At 43.8% G+C, this 23094-nt stretch overlaps 1 protein-coding gene across 2 annotated transcripts in view; it reads right to left on the bottom strand.

Moving 5' to 3' along the window:
• Positions 1-23094, bottom strand: part of yip2 (yippee interacting protein 2) — a 76899-nt gene that overhangs the window by 42445 nt on the left and 11360 nt on the right. Inside the window, exons 2-4 of one of the 2 annotated variants that reach the window (XM_075673330.1) lie at positions 17845-18011; positions 14261-14392; positions 9486-9602 (exon numbers count right to left, since the gene is read on the bottom strand). In XM_075673330.1, the coding sequence (XP_075529445.1) occupies positions 9486-9602; positions 14261-14392; positions 17845-18011 (416 nt within the window). The remainder of the gene's footprint in view (positions 1-9485; positions 9603-14260; positions 14393-17844; positions 18012-23094) is intronic. The other variant, XM_075673331.1, reaches the window with a different exon arrangement.

The following is a 23094-nucleotide window of genomic DNA, read 5'->3' as shown; positions in this document are numbered from 1 at the left end:
GCGCTCGTCAGTGCTCAAATCGCTGGAGTTGAGCCCACCATGACGAGCCATTCTGTCGTTGTCAGGGTCCGTTGCGACGAGCGTCGAAATTTGCGTCATAGAATGAAGTACCAGCTTATGGTCACGCGTTTCTCCCGCTAGCCACCATACTCCCGCTTTCGCTCTCCTGTCGGCTCTGTCTTGGCTCTGTTTCTGGCCGTGCGTTTGCGTTTTGCGCAGAAAAGCCATAGCGCCATCTGCGGACGCCGTTCTACTCACCGATGGTGCAACGTCGCTAAGAGACCATGATGTCAGTACTCCTCGATCGGAGGGCGGGTGATTTGAACTGCGCTAGAGGTACGCGGACGCTTCAGAACGCATTTTCTCTTAAAATAAGTCTCTCCTTGGCACGAAACAAGCGTTTCGAGGTTTCTGGAATGGTATTTCAACAGTCCACGTTGACTTAATAGTAACCTTTAGTGTCCCTTTAAGGACTATTAGATAGTTGTCGACATACCTAAATGCACAAATGATTGCTTTCCCAATTAGTTCCGCATTAACGCGGTTGTCAAAAGACGCTAAGAAAATATAACATAATATCGCACATACAGTAAAACCTTGTTAATTCGAACTCGGTTAATTAGAAATCCCGGATAATTCGAAGGTTTTCTGCGGTCCCGTATTTTCCCATGTAAATCTGACTGGATAATTTGAACCGGCGGCCTAGGCCAACCCGGTTAATTAGAAGATTTGGGGTGCTATGTGGCAATTCCCGATCCCCATTTCACCGCAAACCCGAAGAACGATGGCTATTTGGAGCCGCGAGGTGCCGCCACATAGAAATTGAGATTATTTATAGATGAAGCGCCCGACCCGTAGTACTGCTAGCACAAAAATCAGTCCACGGTACGCCCTGCGCACCGCTGAAACGTGCGCCTGCAGAGGAGAAGACGTGCTTCACTGCAACGCAGCGGCCATACCGGTTTTTGTCACATGCTCTCGTCCCCCCTCCGCACGCTCCTCGCAGTTGTAGCGGTCGCAGCATCAGCACGTGTTCCATTCTGCTGCCGCTGGCTGCCGTTCGCCCATTCTCTCTCCGCGCCTGCGAGGACGTGTGTGTGCGCAATGCCGGTCTACGCAGTTTCTTTCTATGCGACGGTTAGGGGTGGTGCAGCTAGCGTGGTGTTGTTTTCTTCTTTTTCTGAACTGTGCAGAAGTGTCACTGATTGAAGATGCGAATGTATAAGACTTTAATGCTGCAGCAGAAGTTCTGCTTCACTCAAGAAGCGCATAAGAACACGTGTTCCAAGATCGAGTTGGCTGAAAGGCACAGCCTGCCCCTCTCGACGTTGTCCACAATATTGAAGAACAAGTCGAAGGTACTGAAGGCCCACAGCAAGACATATTCTTCGAAGTGGTCGTGAGTACGGGCTCCCACGTACCAAGATGTGGAATCAGGTTTACTTCGGTGGCTGCAAAAGGCAAACGCAGCACACCTGCCCGTCAGTGGAATGATACTGTGGGAGAAGGCCAACGACTTGGCCCTACAACTTGGGCACGAAGAGTTCAAGTGTAGCAATGGATGGTTCAGCTGGTTTTAAGAGCACAATAATTTGACCTTCGTAGCCATCTATGGTCAGAGTGGCAGCGCAAACGGGAGCGTCGTCAACGACTGGAAGAAACACACGCTGGCTCCGTTGCTTAGCGAGTACGGTGGAGACGATGTGTACAACCTTGACGAGGCAGCCCTTCTTTACCAGATGCTGCCCACAAACACGTTCGCAGCGAAGGGCACCCCGGTCAAGGGTCGAAAGCAGGGCAAGGAAGGAATTACCACTCTGTTTGGTGCGAACATGTGCAGTAAACACAAGGTGCCGCTACTCGTGGTTGGAAAGAGTGGGAGGCCTCACTGCTTTAAAAATGCACGGTTGCCATCAAAGGATGAGCTTATACACCGGCACAACAAGAAAACCTGGGTCACAGGGAACATTACGTTCGGTAGCTTGACCGCAAGTTCGCGGCCACAGGCAGGAATGTACTCTTCATTGTTGATAATTGCCCGGGTCATGGTGACATCCCCCACCTGAAAGCTATCAGGATAGTATTTCTTCCTCCAAACACCACATTGATTTCGCAGCCAATGGATCAAGGCGTCATTCACCACACGAGGAAGATTTACCGCCACCACCTGCTCAAGCGCATGCTCCTTTGCTACAACGGCAAGGAGTACTCGATCGACCTCCTCAGGGCCATATGTCTTATTGCGTATGCATGGAAGCAAGTGCAACCCATTTGATCATGCGGTGTTTTGGACACACTGGCTTCTCGAAGGAAAGCACCGTTGATGCTGATGCTGACTATTCATGTGCACTTTATGAAGGAGGAGCCGAGTATTGCGACCGCATCAACGCACTCTGCGCAGAGGATAGCGAATCCAGTTTAGTCGGCTTTGCCGAGTATCTGAACATTTTGAAAATGATCAACAAACGTGCTATTCAGACTTGGAGAGTGAAGCTACAGCTGATGTGACCATGTGCGATGACAGCGACGACAATGACACTAACGAGCCCTCCCAAGCACCCGCTGTCTGGGAAGTTATCAGATCGCTGAATGTTATTCGCAGTTTTGTTGAGTGCCACGGTGGAAATTCTCAAATGCTGCACGTTGTTGGCCAACTAGAAAACTAGCATCTCTGATTACTTTAAGTAATCCAAAGATCGCCAAATAAAGGTAGCGCATTCCGTCAGTGAAATTTTTTGCCTGGGTAGGATTTTTTTTTTGTGTTCGGTTAATTCGAAAACCCGCTTAATTAGAAGATTGTTTTCAGTCCCAATGACTTCAAATTAATGAGGTTTTACAGTAGCAGCGCCAGTCCTATCATCGTGAGTCGAAGATTTGTGAGCGTGAGTTTTTTGGCATCATTCTTTCAAAATTAAACATGTGAAGTGTCATTCCTCGTCTTACGTCAATTCATTTATTCCCCGTACTATTATTGAATGGAATAATTTACCATCAGCTATCGCCACAGAAACTGACATAATAAAATTCCAAGAGTTTCTTCGCTGTGACGGAAATGTGTAAAATTTGCTGTTTTTGTTTTGTGTTCATTTTTCCTTTTTGTGTTATGCCTTACGTTTTATTGCACTTATTACTGAAATGTATCGCGTTTATTAATAGCTGTATTGCCCCCCCCCCCTCTATGTAATACCCTCTCCTGGAGGGCCTTTAGGGGTAACGTCAATTAATAAATAAAATAAGTATGTGTTCCTTAGACTTCGTCTTCGTCTTTAGTGCTTTTTTATGAAAACTGTCAAGAGGGAGGCAGTGTCAGCTGGCAGCAGAGAGCGTGACAGAGCGCTGGTGTCAGTGCGCTTGAGGCTGGAGCGGTAGACTACGTGTATGTTGTAGTCTTGAATGCGAAGAGCCCAGTGGGCAAGGCATCCAGACGGGTCTTTTAATGAGGATAACCAACAAAAGGCGTGGTCAGTCACCACACTGAATGGCCGGCCATACAAATAAGTTCAAAACTTTCTGAGCGCCTAAACGATAGCAAGAGATTCTTCTTCTATGACACTATAATTGCATTCCGCTTTGGTCAGCGCATGACTGGCATAAGTAACAGTGTACTCGGACTCTAGGAGAGTGTGCTGGGAGGCTAGTTGGCAAGCCATATTTTTGGGAACTTAAAATCTGCTAGGTATGAGACACCGAGGTACAGGTGCATTTGTCCTGTCATCTTTTACTTCTTTATTTCGTCCCTAGCGCAGCTTAAATTCCCAAAGAAATGTACTTGGAGTAAACAGGTTTCGCGTCCAGTTTGCCCAATGTACACTTTCCCATAATCTAGTGGGATTTGGTAAACCACTGAACTAGCACATTCCACGTACTTTTTCACATGCTTAGTCTGACACAATGTACCACTTAGATTACCTTCTTTGGATTCTGCATTCGCCCTCTTGCACATGCCTTTTAGTTTTTGCGGAGAGGAGAACAGTACTTGAACATCATGGTGTTGGGCAGTCTTTTTTTTTCTATGTCACAACCTATGCATGTAAGGCAACACCACGTGTTTTTTCCATTTTTCTTTTTCCGGTGTTTCTTGCCTTTTCCTGTTGGCTCTTTTTTAGGGCAACATGTTTTCACAGATTTGCACCACCATACTTTTCGGGTACCCACTGTTTCTTAAGAGGCTTACTTGCAAATCAATGCTCTCCCCCACAGTATGGTGGCATGATTTTTCAACTGCTTGACTGACGCAAGTCTTGGCAATGCTTCTTTTTATGATTTTGGGATGGCAAGAGTAATATCTCAGGATTTCTTTCTCTCCTCCAGTTTTGTAGCACCAGCACATATGGGAGCCGCTGAGTCTTTTGTTTATGTCAAGGTAGCGTAGATTGACAGTTGGAAAGACAAATGCAACAAGAATAGAAGTGACAGAGGCATGCAGTCACAAATTATTCAGCTGAGAAATTTGAAAATAAAAAACTGACATAACCTCTTGCTGCTAAAGGTAAGAGATCAAAGTGCCTACTTAGCACAAGTATGCACTCCATGGTTGCCGGCTTTATGTTCATGGATTCCGGTGTGCTGATGATGCCGTTACTGTGGTAACAAACCACGTGTAGCCACACCATGGCAACTTGTTTACACCACTGAAGGGAAGGACGCTGCAAGTAACAAGCTTCCCTGATGATAATCGTCCTGATGTTTAATTTTCTTCTTTCATAGCCTGCATAGGCAGTTCAGCACAGCAATGTGAACAAAGAAAAGGGTGCGGCAACCATGATGCACTGAGGTGAGAAACTGGCAACACTTGAACAACACTACCGAGTGTACTGCACATTCAAAACGAGGCTGCTCACGAGCATACCACAAGTGAGAAGAGAAGCTTTCACCTAAACAATCTTGCTGCTTGTGTGCGTACTTCACTACAGCACAGAGCAATGCTCAGAGGCCAGAAGAAAGAGAGCAACCAGAACACATACTACATTTTGTAGTTGTGGTGCTTTTTTCTTTTTTACAATCGTGTATTTTAGCGTTAAGATAACAAGTACAGTAAACAAAAATAAAACAATATTTTAATTCATCATGTTTCTGCTACAGTGCAGTGGTTATGTGCTACTTATTTTTCAATCACTCATGGATGAGTAAGTGATGAAGTGGTACTGGTGAGTGTCAGTGAGTAATGATACGGTCGGCAGTGATGTAGTGATTTGTTTGTGTGATTGGCCCTTAGGTGGAGCTAAAGCCCCTGCATCTATGCGCCACCGCCGCTTTCTTAAGTAGCGACAACCTTTGTTGTGCGCCGCTTTTCCCCTCACACCAAATCCGGTTCCGGTATTTCCGGTTCCGGCATTTCCGGTTTCAGCGTTTCCGCTTCCTGGAGTTGCGCTGCGGGAATTTTCACTTTGACTTCTGTTAGACGATGGCTGTGGACGATGGTGCGACGCCCGCGCGTGCTTAGCAGAGCTGTGGCAGTCACCATAAGAAAAATGCAAAGGGGACAAGCTGTTGTATTCCGCTGAAGTATAGTTCGCGGTTGCCGTTGTCCAAATGCACGAAAAACGGCAGTGGTCTCCAAGCGCCCAGGCACTACATTCCACTGTACGTTGTCGCTCTTGCCACAACCCGTTGCAGGTTGACGCGAAGCAGCGAACACGAGCAGATCGCTGGTTACAGTAGGCGGTGGTTCTTGGATGGAATCGCATTCAGTTTCAACCGCAGCTCGTGCAATTAAAGCCTCTCCAGCGGCGCTAAAGTAAACAACGCTAAAAAACAAAGTGTCACTTCCACCCGGAACAGGAAGCTGCAGCTACGTAAGTTCCGCTTGACGCCGGAAGCTGAGGGGGTGAGTGGGAGAGGAACGTGGAGGAGGTGGGCAGGTTGGCGGTACTTAACCTGGTCGGCGGAAACGTGTATGGAGGGGCTTTAGGTGGAGCCAGTGGACGCAACACAGGAATAATTAGAGATAGGCACAAGACAGCCTAACCATGATGATTAGAAACCAGAACTTTAGGCAATATGTTGATTTTTTTGTTTGTCCTTGTCGTGGCTATTTAATCTATAAACACAAGCTATGTGTCGAGAAACATTCCAGTGGCACTTCTATTTGCCTATAAATGCATATTTCGATGTTGGTGCCTATACTTGATTTTTAGAGCCTCAACATGCCTTTATCCGTGTTTTGTCCCAACTTTACTTTGGGGAAACTTGACTGAAGGCCAGCCGATAATTACCACAAACGCTTTGCCAGAGTAAAAGCTGTTGTTAACAGCTCAGCAGCAGAGAAGAGCATCGCTGCGAGAAGGGCTCAAACTGTGCCACGCAACGATACACATGAAGGTGACACAGCATAATTGTGCACTCAGTTCACATTTTTAGCCGACATCACTGAAGAACTTGGATGCTTGGGCACAGCTTTACCCCAAAAGTAGGGCTCAATTTGGACATTTAGGAAAGGTTTGCTAACATCTATAATGACCTGTTGCTGACAGATTGAAACTTCGATTTGTCTTGCACAAAAATCAAAGGCTTTCGGTGCTGAAAGAACTGTGAAAGGCTCTGACTGATGAATATTTTGTAATTCCAGAGAATGTTACACCGCTGAACGTTTTGAAGTAAAGATATGGGCCCCTAACTTTCGTGAATGTCAAGCATTCCTTCACTGGATACAGACTAATACCCTGTAAAATAAGGTGTAACATGGAGCCAGAAACTCTTGAGATAGTGCATTTTTGCCACTGCTTTCACAACTTTTCTCATGATGTAAAGGCACACCAACACAATTTGCCTCACTTAGTTTTATCTAGGAAATCAAGTGAATTTATCAAAACAGGGGTTTAGTGGGCTGTGCTCCTTAAAAACTCCCAATTTATGCTCAGATGCGAAGCAGCAGATTCTCAGTGATTGAGCATATGCCTAAAGGAGAGTATTTGGTGCCCATATATGCCAGAAATGACAGCATTAGTGCCGGTTATAGGCACCCATAACAGCGCTTTTTAGTGCCCAAACATACACTCTGTAGCAAGGACTCTCAAGAAAACAAATGCAATATAAGTAACTTAGCTAGCCTCATAAATACTTCATCAGTATAATTTATATGTAAGAATGAAAAATGGGAAATAGACGTATGCAGAACTAGAGTACACAGGCGTTAAGATATACATTACCAACCACGCTAAACCAACTTGACTAATGCAGTGACACTTTGTATATATCAATACACAAAGAATAAAGAAATTGCACAGTTTATTTTTAAATGACTGAAGTGAGTAATTCTGCTATGTTTTATGTTACATTATATTGCCAGTTTCTGATATCTTTTATTTTCTGTAAACTTTTTTACTATAGCTGAGTACTGTGTTTAAGCACATATTGTTTTCTCTAGTGTGTATTCCTTGCATTATTTAATTTGTTACGTTCACAGTTACATATACTGTGTACTGTGTGGTATCGCACCCCAGTTATCTTGCTCAGTGTATCTTTTTGCGCTTCTTCAATATGTATATACTCGTAATTTCTTCTTTTCCAGCAAGTTCCTGCTACTGGTTTTTAATGGCTTCCGCTGAAGGAGACCAGGACAGCCAAGCTGCTTTAAGCTTTTCCCCACGGTTTTCTGGTATAATATTTGTTACGTATCATATAAATTGAAAAAAAAAAAAAGGATATTGTAAAATTTACGAGTTGCCACTCTGCTGACGAAAGTTGACACTTGATGTTTGCTTTGTCTTATAGTACAAGCTATGACAGATGGCCTCGTATACACAAAAGTGATCATGTGCATGAGAACCACAATGTAATACTTTTCTCTGAAAGCAAAAAGGAAGGTGTACAAATGAACAGTGCGAGCATGGTCATATATGTTTGATTCGGCCAAGTTTCGCTGCCCTTCTGCACCTATGAACGATGCACTGCACCTAGGCCCTCGATTCCCCGAGGTGCAGTGGTGCGCCCTACACCCCCATGCTTGATTGAACGGGGTGCAAGGCAAGGTGCCGCCATCGTGCAGTGCACCTTTGAATCTTGCAGTGAGTGTGTGCAGCCCAGCCCCCTATAACTGGCATCATCTGCACCTTTTCGTTTGCGGTGCCGTGCACATTTTCTGAAACGAACAAACCTCACATGTACGGTCACATATACAGTAGAATCTCAGTAAAGCTGAAATGGCTTGAATGGCTTGAGCACCTAAAGAAACAATAGCTTCTAAATTGGTTGGTTTTACATTTGTGAAATGCAATAAACGTTTTGGAATCATAATTTGTGCAACTCTCTGTAAGTGGGACCACAGAAGCAAGCTCTAAAGGGTTTTTCCAGGAAGGCAGTATCTGAAATATATTTTTGTGACACCCATCTTCTATCCAAAAAAACACTCCTTAAAAAGCAGTGACAAAGACTCAAGCACGCAAAAAATTTAATAGATTTGTAATATACAGCCTGTACAGACCTGAACAGCCTCGTGACACCATCACTTGTCCCATAGACAACCAAATTAAAGACAACTGAAATTTCAGGTGCTAACAGCATGCCATTGGATAATGTGGACTTGTCCTGCACTACCGTGTGTTATTCGGCCACTGACTGGAGCAGTGTTGCACCACACTGCATGCCTATCGTCGAGCCAACGGGTGCTCACCCTCGTTCTTCTGAAGTGGTTGCCCTTGTGCTGAGCATCAAACATTCACTGAAGACTTCGACATTGTCATCAGGCCAACTCGCCCAACTATGTGCACGAGCCTTCACAGTTCCACGAAACTGCTGACCCCTTTCCGTGGGTTGAACTGAGGAATCCGGTGGCGCGCCGCACCAAGACTGCTGCCGCGATGAAAGCGGAATGCGACGAGGGTGACGTCACTACCTGCGTCGCCTCGTTCCTGCTGACGACGGGTCGCCAAAGGGATTTAAGGTAGACCCAGGCCATTGTTAAGACAGAGAATCGCCACCAGCCACCCCGCCGGTCTGGTGCGCTCTTACCGCTACTTATAAGCTATTACCTGCTATATCTGTACATATTGTATAAAGCTTTTCATCTCCTCTTCGTCTGCTCCAACAGTCTGTCTCTCAACACCGATTCGAAGTAAGCAGTAAGAGCGATGTTTTGATTTTGATATGTTGCCGGCACAATGAAACTAGTGAAGCCTAGTCAAATACAGCAGCCATTGAACACACCTGAACCACGGGGGGACAAACTAGCTGCTACATTCCGTTCTTTAAATGCTTAACACATCCAACAGTTCCGAGGGTACACGAAATATAGTGCCCGCACCTCTCTCAGTAAATGGAACTCCTGTTAATCGGAACACATTTATCTGGTTCACTGAGGTTCCATTTAACGAGACTCTAGTGCATTTGCATAAATTGCAATTCTTTTGTAAAGCATGTTATTCAACTCTGTAAAATTAGAGTAAAGATCTGTGGCCCCCAAGAGTCTGAATTACTGTGAATCAACTGCACTTTGTCTACTTCACTATGCAAAATTATCCAACTTAAAAGGGTGACAGCATTCTTACCTCAGGCTGCAGCCCAAACTTGACACCAAACCTGGCATCCCTAATGATGAAGGGACTCAAGCTCATGTTCTCACTCCCAAAGGTCAGTGCAATCTCTGCATTTCCAAGGAGGATATCCTGCATGCAAGGAGGCCAAGCTAAACCTTCTACCAACCCACTGCCCATGAAAAAGCACTAGAAAGCAAAATGTAATGCAGCCATACCATTTTGTGTTTCTCTTGCATTATGTCACACTGGCAACGAAATTCCAGGGAATGGATACAACTGCTGCCAGATTTACAACTTGAAAAATGAAGACACATCTTCATCAGCTTAATTTCAATAAACATGGGCTTTAAGGGAAAAACATCGAAAGATTTGTTACGAAGATGCATAAAGCTATTCTTTGAGTTGGCATGGAACACGACGGCAACACAAAAAGAAAAAACACCTCTTTGTGTTGCTGTTGTTTTCTGTGCAGATTCAAAGAATGCATCGATTCCAAGTAAAACATGTTGTTGGGCTGGTTGGTGCATTGTAGTCACGGAGTAAGACATTTAGGAGGGGAAACTCCCGTCAGCGCGAGCGAGCGCGGGCGACCAGATAAGGTCACAATTGTTGTATGCGCTGACGGGGCCGTATACAGTGGCGGCGCCATGCGGCGCGTCGTAGAAGCCGCAGCGAAAAAAAACAAAAATGCAGTGCCCGGGCAGGCGGCTTCGGTGCGCTCTCAACGGCGGTGATTTCTTTCCAGGCCGCCAGCACGATAACGGCTCCACGGGCATGTGACTTTTTCTGGTCGCCGCAAACAGCGGAGTTTCTACTCCTAAATGTTTCTTGCTCCGTGATTGTAGTTAATAATAATAAAAAAAAACAGCAAAAAAAAAAAAAAACCCATGCACAGAGGACAGGAAAGAACTGAGGTTAAACAGCGCAAATAAAACAAGGACACGAGGAAACAAATACCAGTCTGTGGTATTTGTTTCCTCGTGTCCTTGTTTTATTTGCGCTGCTTAACCTCAGTTTTAAAGATGAACCAACTAGCCCTCATCATGATCCTACTAACACAGGAAAGAGGCTGGTTTCAGTCTCTTTCCTGTCTTTTTCTATATTTCCTGTGTGCGTCTTTCTTTGTTTTTTTGTGCTGGCTTTTTCTAAAATGAAAAATCAATTCGAACTTGCCCAGCTTTCCCCCTTACTTGGCCCCGTCTCCGTCTAGGCGGCCACGGGGGAAGCACAAAAGTATGCACACAGCCAATATGGTGCTCAACACTGTGCAAATAAAGATAGACCACACAAGGAAACATGGAATGTGCTCATCTTGTCCATGTTTTCTTGTCTGGTATATGTCTGTGCAGTCAATCATGCCAACAGAAATGCACCAACTAGTCCTGCAAGATGTCCTAGGGATGGAAGTCTCCAGCACTCTCCATATAAGCAAAAAGGCTTTTAAGGCAACTTTAGTTTACGTACGATGATGACAGTATTCTTGTAAGAATGAGTAATTGGCGAGGTTGAATGTCATACAACACCACAGAGGCTGTAAGAAAATGTAAGTGGAAAGCTGCAGATCATCTTTGGAAGGCTGCCATATCAATCTTCTGAAAAATGGCATTTCCTGATTGCATGAAGCAATCGAGGAGTGGCTAACACACATGTCACCGTACTTGATTATTCTATACACCTCTACTACTTCACTTGTTGATCTTTCCCTGTGCCTGTAAGTGACTTACTGTAAGTGATATGGCACCTAGTGAAACATTTTTTGTTATGAAGTTGTGCCATCTGATGAAAAATCACTTGGTATAGGATTTGGAATACAGGCTACGTAGGTGCAGGCATGGATGGCAAGGAGTGATGCTGTGGTGTATATAAGCTGCTGCTTACATGCAATAAATTTAGTTCATAGTTAGCACATGTCCCTTGCAAGAAGTGGTGCTGCAGCAGATTGATCAGTACCACCTTCCCCAATATGCAATCCTACTAAGTCTAACAACTTCGTTATAAAAGGCGCATCCAAAAACTTCAAGGAAAAATATTCATGATGAGGTGCTCTTTAATACCAGATGCACGTGCCTGCTAACCTGTGCACTTTAATTCATAAAAATTCCACAGACATGACAAGGTGAGGGACGGGGTGATAGTAAGCATTTTTTTGAAGTTTTTCTGAGAAAACACCTTTTGTGGTATATGTGTGGCTTCACTAATGATTTACCTTCAGACACAGCACACAGACCACCAACACAATGTTCTTAGATCTTAACTTTTTCATTAGAACTGCTGTTGCCAATTTTGCCTGCTTTACGATCTTGTCTGAGCAAACTTGTTCGAAGCAAGTACCGCTCCAGCATTACGGAGTCTTGCACTGTTCTAAGAGGGTGGTGCAGTCGCGGTGGTGTGTCTTTGTGACTGCAAAATATTACCAGGACACAGTGCTGCAGAGGTTTACTAGAGACAGAAGAGGGACACAACAATGAACGGGGAAATGCGGGGAAGTACCACTAGTCTTTTTCATAAGAACACAGGGGAAGTGGATGCATGCACAAAAATGCCTACTTGCATAGAACTAATATATGTGCAGCACATGAAAAACGGAGAAGGCACGAAACGATGTGTTATGAAACGAGTGTTGGAACGAAGAATGTCAGGCATAATGTTAAGATACAGGAAGAGAGCGGTGTGGATCAGAGAGCAAACAGGGATATCAAGGTATCGAGGTTCCTCATGTAATGTCTCAACAGAGACCTTTGAGGAAATGAATAAATAAAGTATTCTAATTGACCTTAAGAGAAAGAAATGGAGCTGGACCGGTCATGTAATGCGTAGATTAGATAATCAGTGGACCATTAGGGTTACAGAATGAATGCCAAGAGAGGGGAAGTGCAGTTGAGGACGGCAGAAGACTAGGTGGGGCGGTGAAATTAAGAAATTCACAGGCACTGCTTGGAATTGGTTGGTGCAGGACAGGGGTAATTGGAGATCACAGGGAGAGGCCTTTGTCCTGCAGTGGACATTAAATAGGCTGATAATGATGATGATGATGATGATGAATGTGTGACGAATTGTGGAACACAAAATATAAATCCCACATGTGACCTTATCGGTTAACACTTCGTCTTGCCTTACTTTCAGAACCAACTCACTATATGTGAAGCAGCAGAAGCTTGATGTGGCCGAGTTGGTTTAACATACTTAAAGAAAAAACATATCATAAGAAGCCAACAAACACTGACAGCAAGAACAACATAGGGGAAATTACTTGTGCTTAATGAAACACTGATGAATGAAATAAAAAAACCATAAATTAATAAAAATGAAAGTGGATGGAAAAATTGTTTTTTCATCCACTTTCATTTCCATTAATTTATCGTTTCTTTATTTCATTTATTAAGCACAAGCACTTTCCCCTATGTTGTCCTTGGTGTCAGTATTTGTTGGCTTCTTATGATATGACTAATAAAAATCGTGCTCTTCGGTTAACCCCCTTTCTTCTCGCTGAAGGAAAAACAGCGCTACAAAGACGTGGACTAAGAGGAGAACTTGTACGACGGACAGGTGAATGTTGTTCTTTTAGTCCACATCTTTGTAGTGCTGTTTTTTCTTCAAGTGCCTATATGTGCATGTATACCTGGTTTATGAAATACTAAACGGATTGTTACAAGCGCTTCCTGAAATCATGTTCGTGTCCCTATTGTGCACTTAGTAAACACCTGCACTTCTGCAGCCCAATAATGCTACTGTGACTAGTGTAGATGCAATCCTTAGACATCAAAAAACTAGGCAAGAACCCACTACCACTAACTCTCTAAGTATCCAATATTATAATTAGATTGTGATGATTACATCTCGACAGCTGAAAGCGCACCCGTTGCAGGTGACTTTGCACACTCATTTATCAAAGTTATGTCTCCATACCTCATATATTGTCACATGGTGGTGACGTTCAAGAACACAGTAGCAATACTGTGAAAAGGCAAAACTAACTTTTATTGGGCGAACCTGTGCCCACAAAAACAGGCTACACTTATAGCACAACGATAGTGGCAAACACAGTCGGTGATCGTCGAAAATCTGATCAGCAGGTCAAGCGCGTCGGCTTTTATACAGCAGTAGTCGAATGTTCAAGACTAATCATTGGGACGCGCGTGCCTTCCACAAAGTTTTACACCATTCGTGTCACGTGATGAAATCAGATAACACAAGGTTCAGCGACAACAGACAGCGGATAGAAGCATTGATAACTTTCCAGAAACTTTGGATACATGCAGGCGCATCCCGGGCTGCGCAATAACATTTGTTAGGCGGCAAAACGTGGTTGCCCGATAAAGATAAGTACACGTGTCAATATTTTTACAAACTTGCAAATTTGTGCACACCGTCACACATTCACATATGCTCAACACATCTTGGGTTTTCTGTCGGGCACCTCCAAAGTGGGTGAAGTCTACCTATAAGCCATGACTGATGGTGGGATCGAAGCTCGGCCTTCTACCACAGCAGCCATATGCTCCGACCATTAGGCCATGCATGCTTCTCTCGGGCAAAAGCCTCTTTGAGATGTTTGGGCGCATGCACCATGTGCAATTTTCTTGCATTCTTCCTTCGTGACAGCTAGCACTTTGAGACTGCACTGCCTTTGGGATCAGTCCAAATTCTTTGGCAGACAGATACTCACGAAGTGGGTAACGTCTGCCTTTAATGCTATGACATTAAAACATACAGCTGCTTTGTTCTAATGAAATCAAGATTACCTTTGGAGCGTTGTTCAAGAGAGGCTTGCTAAAGCAGTATTTTACCTGCACGCCATTCACGGCTGCCTGGAAGCCTGAGCCACAGAGCCTGTTGACATTGAGCGATGGTGTCTTCTGTGGTAGACCACAGTGCAGGGCCACGTGCCTTGAGCAATACGGAGTGTCTTTTGCAGCAGCCTAAACAAAACAACAACAGAGAAAGCAGGAAAGAGAAAAGTAAAAGCTTCACTAAGAGCTGGTTGCAATTAGCTTGCCATTTCCTGTGGGCCTATCTTTGTTACGAGGAAGCTATATGTCGGAATATCCTACCTAAACACACGAGAAAAGAAAAATTGTTTTGCTCAAAGTTAGCTGCAACAAGGTTTGCTACATTTAAAAGAAAAAGTTAAAATCTGGCATCTGTAGAGGGCAGCAGTTTTATTTAGGCTATGAATATGCATAAAAAAGAATTGTAAGAAATTGCAATATTAATAATAAAAAATTATGCAGATCCCGTGCACTGTGCGAAGGGATGTAAGTGGAGCTTTCGTTGCTGTTTGCTTTTATTGATTGTTAATGGTGATGTTGATGGCAAATGACTAATTTCTTCAGTGTTTAGTGCAATATGAGAGTGGTGGTACATGAGCATTTTTGTATGGTTGCCCCCATTAATATGTGGCTTCCGTATTCAGAATTGAACTCGAGACCTTGAGCAATGTCTTAGCCACAAAGCTGCTGTGGGGGCACAGAAGTCTTGATTTGACATGTGGCCGCTTCTGTAGTGTTGCCCAGATTCTACAATGCTTTAATGTGGCTTTTCGTCTGCACGCCTGCATCAGTTGTCCGCTTGACAAATTCGCACAGTGTTCATGTTCCAAAAATAGCAGAAATGTGCTGTACCGTAGCTTGAACTTAAATCTATCCACTTTGTATGCAACCACTGTCATGTCCAGAGGTAGTGTTTCCTTGCCTTCTTATGTCGCATTTTCCCTCCCCCACCCTCCCCCCATCCCTCATGTATGCGAGCTGCGAGCACACGGTGGCAAGGCGGTTATTCCCTCTCTTCATGATTGCGTTGGGACTACCTATTCTCTGTCTCCTCTCTACCATTCTATCTACATCACCTCTGCACTGTTGCACGTTAGTACAAAGGTAAGTACTGCAGCTTCTGAAATGCTGTTGTGGGGGGACAAGGATAATTGCAGCTGTCAAAAGGCTACTGTGGTGATGCCCAGGGAGCTACAGAGAGCACTGTGGCGGCGCAATGGCAAGGTCTGAATGAGTTTCTTGGATCGCCTTTCATCTCTGACGTGCTCCTACCATGTATTTACACGGTCTGAACCACCCCTTGATGTGGCATGCTGGACGGCGGCGGTAGCAGCAGCAGCAGTGGGCAAGTCGAAGAAAGAGGCACAGAAAGCTTCACTTCAAAACGACCGAACCACCACATTAGCAACTCGAGCTCGACAAAAAAAAAAAAGAGGATATCCCAACTTTGTAAGCTGCGCCTATTTGGCCACTTAAAGCAGACAATTTATTACACATCACTTTAGAATATAACACAAATCTGTGAGCAGTTCATTGGCAAAACAACTCGTAAATAATGTGACAATTTCACATAATTTATGAATGCATTTATTACATTTGTTTGCTTCCTACGCTACAAAGAATGAATTTTACAGAAGTGTTAATTATATCTGTTTTTAGTGTAGAGTTGAAAATTTATAAAATTTATTTCGATGGTTGTTTGAAACCCAAATTTTAGCAATATTTCTCAAATCAATAAGGCCTTAAATCATAACTCTGTTTCTTAAAAATACTACAATCTAGCTTTCTCTCTTAGATGCAAGAAATTTCGTTCAAATTGGTTCAGTTGTTGCATGAGAAGAATTTAGCATTTTACATGTTGTACTTGAACAAGGGAACTAGGGTGCCTATAACGTAAAGCTATTCCAAACTTTTCTATTCCAAATCTGCAATCAGCCCTCTACGATTGGTCAAAAATTTTTTCGAGCACCTCCACTTCACCTGTCTGTCAAAAGACATCACAAAAACTGCAATAGCTCCCCATCTGATATGACAAGTACACACTAATTGATTGGACCAAACAAAAGAAAAATAGTTATTTCTGATTCAACACCTTTTGCCATTAACCCTCTGCTATTGGTGAAAAGGTTTTGGGCTACACCCACTTCACCAGCCTTTCATGCAACGCCACAAAACTGCAAGAACTCACCGCATCATATTGACGTGTATGTGTTAAAGATGCATTAATATGCAAAACAAAACTGTATTTTTTTCTGAATAGCTGCAGGCTGCCCCGTTCCGAAAGGAATAAAAGGTGGCTGCTGATAATTGCTCAGACACTGGCTACACACACCTGCCGGGAGCCCATATGGGTTTATTTGCATATAATAAAACTTTTTGCGTGGCCGTATAATGTTTTCGAGCACTTCCGGCACATTTACAATGTCGCTCTGCCAACTCTTCTTTACTGAGGATCTCAACCTTCCGTTGCACGCCACCATGATTTTCGACCAGTCACCGCAAGCTAAGTAAGGGAAAGTGGGCCAATCGCAGACGCCGACCCTACCCTCTTCATCCGGTAATGTATTTTCAGAGTGCTGGCTCGGCCCCATTGAAACCCTCTCAACTTCAGAGTGCTCTTCGTCTCATGTCAACCATTTAGTTAAGAAAAACTGCTCAATGTAGGCAATACTATTCGCTTTGAAAGCAAAAAAAAAAAAAAAAAAAAAAAAAGAAGTGACTTTCTTTAAACGAGGAGTGCGTTTGAGTGGGCTTTTCAAACAATGCGGTGGGTTACCTCCCGATGCTTGCGTCGCTGGTTACGTTAATTAGATGTCAGGAGATTGGAATAAAAACAGATTGGAATAGTCTTACGTTATAGGGCCCCTGGAGTTGGCTCCGAGATAAAACTTTTTAAGTCATCCAGATAAATGAAAATGTTAATTTACAGCAAGGAACCTGGACAACATAAAGAAACTACAATGCTGCAGCTTGACTAAGCTCAAACCTCGACAAGGAGCAGCAGAGTATAGCATTCTAAGGACTCATTAGCATAGTATGTGTAGAGGTGTGCAAATGCTCAAAAATATCAACAAAAAAAAAAAATCAGACCGTACAAAAAAAAAAAAAAGAACATTCAGAACTTTGATCAGTGGCTATTCGTGTCAGTGCTCAGATTAAGCAGCTGCTATTTATAATTTCATGACTTCTTTTTTTAACAGGTATAGTGATATGAGGGTGATTGACCAGTAAATCTGAAGCAAAGGGGCATTATCTTTTTGCCAGATATGCTTTATGAAAGAGCGTAATCAAGAAAACAGACACTCCACCTCCCACTGCCCCAAACACGACAAATTCTTACGTAAGCCTGCTTAAGTATTACGCAAGTATTAATATTCTGCAGAAAATGGGTAGTGTGCAATCTCAAGGCGATAAGTGATGACTCAGCATATTATGACAGACGAAAACTCATATATCCAAGGCCGACAGAAAAGGTTCAGCTGCATTTCAATCTGAACCCCACGCCAAATCCTCGCCTAGATGCATTCAAAACCAAATGAGAGTTTAAACTGTGCTCTTCCATGCGAAAACTGCCATGGAGAGCATACTTGGCTGCAACTTACCTGATTTACGATGCCGCCAACACAGACATCCACGTTCTCAGGCTTCACTCCTGCACTCTCCAGAGCTGCCTTCCCTGCGACCACAGCCATCTTTGTTGGTGTGTGGTCCTTCAACTTGCCTCCCATGGCACCAAATGGTGTGCGCTTGGCACCCACAATGTACACTCCTGAAATTCAGAACATTCAGAGAGAGTTCAATTTTGCCAGGTTCACAAAAACCACACACATACTCTTAATGGGATTAGCATTCTTTAGGAACTTATCTCGTCTGTGATATGTCTGCTGTTTGTGCATCTGTCTGCATCTAACCTCTCCACGCCAACTTGGGGCATTGGGTGGCCCATGGCATAGCGGGTTGCAAAGGAAACCCGGTTCAAAACCAATCATTGGGCCAACTTGGATCACTGTATGTGCGACATTGGATATGTGCTGCTCATCAATAGCAAAAAAAAAAAGGATCCTTACAATTTTTTTAATCACTGGACCAACTTGGGTCATATGGGTATACAACACTGGATACGTGCTGCTTATCAATGACAAAGAAAATCTTTGCAAATTTTTCCAGTACTGGGCAGAATCGAACCTGTGTCACATATATCCAGACAATCTAGCCTGAATATGTATTCATACACGCACCATGTGCCAACATCACAGCGGTGCCACTAGATGGCGCAGCGTGTCCAGAGGGCGGCATGAGGTATCTGGCTGCACGCATGCCTCATACACAGCCATGTTTTAGCACTGGCAAAACGGTGTGTTGCTACATTGCTTCAACACTACTCACATTAATGTTGACATGCACTGTGAGGTGGGTTCTGCTGGAATGTTTTCTTTTTTCAGCTTCAGCACAACAGATTCAACATTGCGACCTTACATGGTGGCAGGAGCAGAGAGAGGAAGCCATGAGAACATGACTCACGCAGATGTGTGCTCCTCCTGCTGGCCATAATCATGTGTTATTTGCAACATTTTCACATTAACATGCACACCAACTTCAAATTAAATGAATGCCACTGTAAAGCCAAAATGTAACCCGCACACTACCTCACGAAGCTTTTCAGCAATGTTTTTTGAATGCGCCTTACAAAGGCAAAATAATTGCATGAGCAAAATCATGTTTTTCAGTTTCAGCACAACATGTTTGCTTGGCAAGATATTGCATTACATCAAGAGCACAGCAAGAAAGCAATGAAAATGTGCTGCAGAGAGTTGTGTGAGCCATAGTAACACAATGTTTGTGGCGCGTTCAGTTGCAAATGAAAATAATGCCATGCACAGGCAAATTACAACAAATACCATCTCGTTATTGTTTTTAACAATGTTGCTGAATGCACCTTGAACGATTAAAGTTTGCCACATCATTTTGCCACATCATTGCTCCAGCAGTGCTTGAACTTGCACGCTCTTTCACAACGAAACAACACTTCCCATGTTCCATCAATAACAGTGCCGAGCCTTGGCATGAGCATGGTCTCCAGAATTCATTCATTCATTGCACCAGCCACAACATAAGAAAGGTGGTATTTTCCTTTGCCATCAGAAGATGACAGGGGAGCACAGGGGGCTAAATGAAGCTTTACCTGGACAGACAACTAGGACTAACTATCATCATGTGGAAGCAAAAATAAAACTGTCTGAATTGACTACAGGTTGAAATCGTGCTGCAGGTGATGTACTGAAGTATATAAAGAATTCATAGTGAAGCATGAACAAAGAGTCAATGCTAGACATCATTAGGCTGAATGCATAATGTTCTCCATCTGATTGACACTGGCTCTCAAGCGCCTCTGCAACAGCACCCATACCACGTATGCCTGCTGAGTGTCGTTTGATCTCCGAACAAGTCGATGACATGCTTCAGCGTGGCATCATTCAGCCGTCATGCAGTCTGTGGTCATCGCCCGTTCTTGTCAAGAAAAAAGACGGCTCAGTGCCTTTTGCGTCAATTACCGCCAATTAAACAAAGTTACGCACAAAGATGTATATCCTCTGTCATGCATCGATGTTGCCCTGGACAGCTTGCAAGGAGGCGAATTTTTGACTTACGATCCAGTTATTAAGACTTAAGGTCCGATTATTGGCAGGTCCCTATGGCACCATCCGATTGCCCGAAAACTGTCTTCATAACTCCCGATGGGCCGTACAGATTCAATGTTATGCCCTTCGGCCTATGTGATGCCCCAGCAATATACAAAAAGATGATGGACAGTGCACCTTGTGGACACGCTCGGCAAGGTGCGCTGCAGTGACCATAGGATGGTAAGATCTCAAATTAGCCTTAAATTGAGGAGGGAACGGAAGAAACTGGCACATAAGAAGCCGATCAATGAGTTAGCGGTAAGAGTCAAAATAGAGGAATTCTGGATCAAGCTACAGAACAGGCATTCGGCTTTAACTCAGGAAGAGGACCTTAGTGTTGAAGCAATAAACGACAATCTTAAGGACTGTGCAAAAGAAGTCGGTGGTAACTTCGTTAGACAGGATACCAGCAAGCTATTGGAGAAGACAATGGATCTAATTAAGAAATGCCAATGAATGAAAGCCTCTAACCCTACAGCTAGAATAGAACTGGCAGAACTTTGCAAGTTAATCAACAGGCATAAGACAGCTAACATAAGGAAGTATAATATGGATAGAATTGAGCATGCTCTCAGGAATGGAGGAAGCCTGAGAGCAGTGAAGAAGAAACTAGGAATAAGGAAGAATCAGACGTATGCATTAAGAGACAAAGCCGACAATATCATTACTAATATGGATAAGACAGTTCAAGTGGCTGAGGAGTTCTATAGAGATTTATACAGTACCAGTGGCACCCACAATGATAATCGTAGAGAGAATAGTCTAGAGGAATTTGACATCTCAAAAGTAACGCCAGAAGAAGTAAAGAAAGCCTTGGGAGCTATGCAAAGGAGGAAGGCAGCTGGGGAGGATCAGGCAACAGCAGATTTGTTGAAGGATGGTGGCGAGATTGTTCTAGAAAAACTAGCCACCCTGTATACGCAATGCCTCATGACTTCGAGCGTACCGGAATCTTGGAAGAACGCTAACATAATCCTAATCCATAAGAAATGGGACGCCAAAGACTTGAAAAATTATAGACCGATCAGCTTACTGTCCGTTGCCTACAAAGTATTTACTAAGGTAATCGCAAATAGAATCAGGAACACCTTAGACTTCTGTCAACCAAAGGACCAGGCAGGATTCCGTAAAGGCTACTCAACAATAGACCATATTCACACTATCAATCAGGTAATAGAAAAATGTGTGGAATATAACCAACCCTTATATATAGCTTTCATTGATTACGAGAAAGCGTTTGATTCAGTCGAAACCTCAGCAGTCATGGAGGCATTACGGAATCAGGGTGTAGATGAGCCATATGTAAAAATACTGGAAGATATCTATAGCGGCTCCACAGCTACCGTAGTACTCCATAAAGCAAGCAACAAAATCCCAATAAAGAAAGGCGTCAGGCAGGGAGATACGATATCTCCAATGCTATTCACAGCGTGTTTACAGGAGGTATTCAGAGACCTGGATTGGGAAGAATTGGGGATAAGAATTAATGGAGAATACCTTAGTAACTTACAATTCGCTGATGATACTGCCTTGCTTAGTAACTCAGGGGACCAATTGCAATGTATGCTCACTGACCTGGACAGGCAAAGTAGAACGGTGGGTCTAAAAATTAATCTGCAGAAAACTAATGTTTAGCAGCCTCGGAAGAGAACAGCAGTTTATGATAGGTAGCGAGGCCCTGGAAGTGGTAAGGGAATACATCTATTTAGGGCAGGTAGTGACCGCTGATCCAGATCATGAGACTGAAACAATCAGAAGAATAAGAATGGGCTGGGTGCGTTTGGCAGGCATTCTCAGATTATAAACAGTAGGTTGCCATTATTCCTCAAGAGAAAAGTGTAGAACAGCTGTGTCTTACCAGTACTCACCTACGGAGCAGAAACCTGGAGGCTTACGAAAAGGGTTCTACTTAAACTGAGGACGACGCAATGAGCTATGGAAAGAAGAATGATGGGTGTAATGTTAAGGAATAAGAAGAGAGCAGATTGGGTGAGGGAATAAATGCGAGTTAATGACGTCTTAGTTGAAATCAAGAAAAAGAAATGGGCATGGGCAGGGCATGTAATGAGGAGGGAAGACAACCGATGATCATTAAGGGTTGCGGACTGGATTCCAAGAGAAGGGAAGCGTAGCAGGGGGTGGCAGAAAGTTAGGTGGACAGATGAGATTAAGAAGTTTGCAGGGACAACATGGCCCCAATTAACATATGACCGGGGTAGTTGGAAGTGTATGGGAGAGGCCTTTGTCCTGCAGTGGGCGTAGCCAGGCTGATGATGATGGTCAGTGTCTTGCGTCAGTTAAAATGGAAGACATGCCTGCACAACCTAGATGATGTTGTTTTTTTGGCCTTAGTCTTCCCAGTCTAAATCTCCAAAGAAATTTTCACTGTTCTTGCTCAATGCTGTTGCAGATGCTGCCATCTAGTGCCCGAGTCATTATCTGTGGAACTGGTAGTGGCATCTAGTAGAAGCGGTGCGAGATGGTTCCTGCTGGCAGGATGTGGACAGAACATGCTTCAGACTAGGAGCATGTGACTTTCAGCTTCAAATAGAACACACCGGAGAGATACAATAAAGGGTGTGGTTATGTGATTCCTCATCTGGCCGTCTCACTTCTCATGCCTGACTTCTTTATCGAAAAGAATAAGGATCAGAGCATGAACAAACCATTTATATCTTTGTTTTCGACAGAATTTCCATTTCTTGATGCAAGGCTCTTGCTTATTTTTTATATGTTTGGTTCTGATGGTGGTCACTGCGTGTGTGTCTCTTTTTTTAAGTATGGCTTCCAATCGCTGAGTAAACAGTTGTTAGTGAGTGTCGTGTATGGGTGTTGTGTGGATGCATGTGTAGGTGTGTGCATGAGTATGAGAGTGCAAAAATTGTGCCCGGTTGTTTCAACATGACAAGTTATCCCATAGCCCAACAGCAAGTTCTACTTGCACTTTATACTGTCATGGACTATTGAAATACAAACAAGCTGGGGCTAACCAGAACTAATCCTTTCATTTCACTTCATTTTATTTTATTTCACGATCACGGCTAAATCTGGCAGGCTCAAATGACAATGGAGAGCAAATGTATAGTTTTCAGTCAGGCGAGAGGCCATGGAGGGATAGGAGGGAAGTGGGGGAGGGGAGGGGGAGCGCCACGCTGTGCTCCGGCAGCAGCT

Source organism: Dermacentor variabilis, chromosome 10, assembly GCF_050947875.1.
Source record: "Dermacentor variabilis isolate Ectoservices chromosome 10, ASM5094787v1, whole genome shotgun sequence".
Taxonomy (NCBI): domain Eukaryota; kingdom Metazoa; phylum Arthropoda; class Arachnida; order Ixodida; family Ixodidae; genus Dermacentor; species Dermacentor variabilis.
Note: the sequence above shows the minus strand (reverse complement) of the source record. Positions and strands in the feature narration are given on the sequence as shown.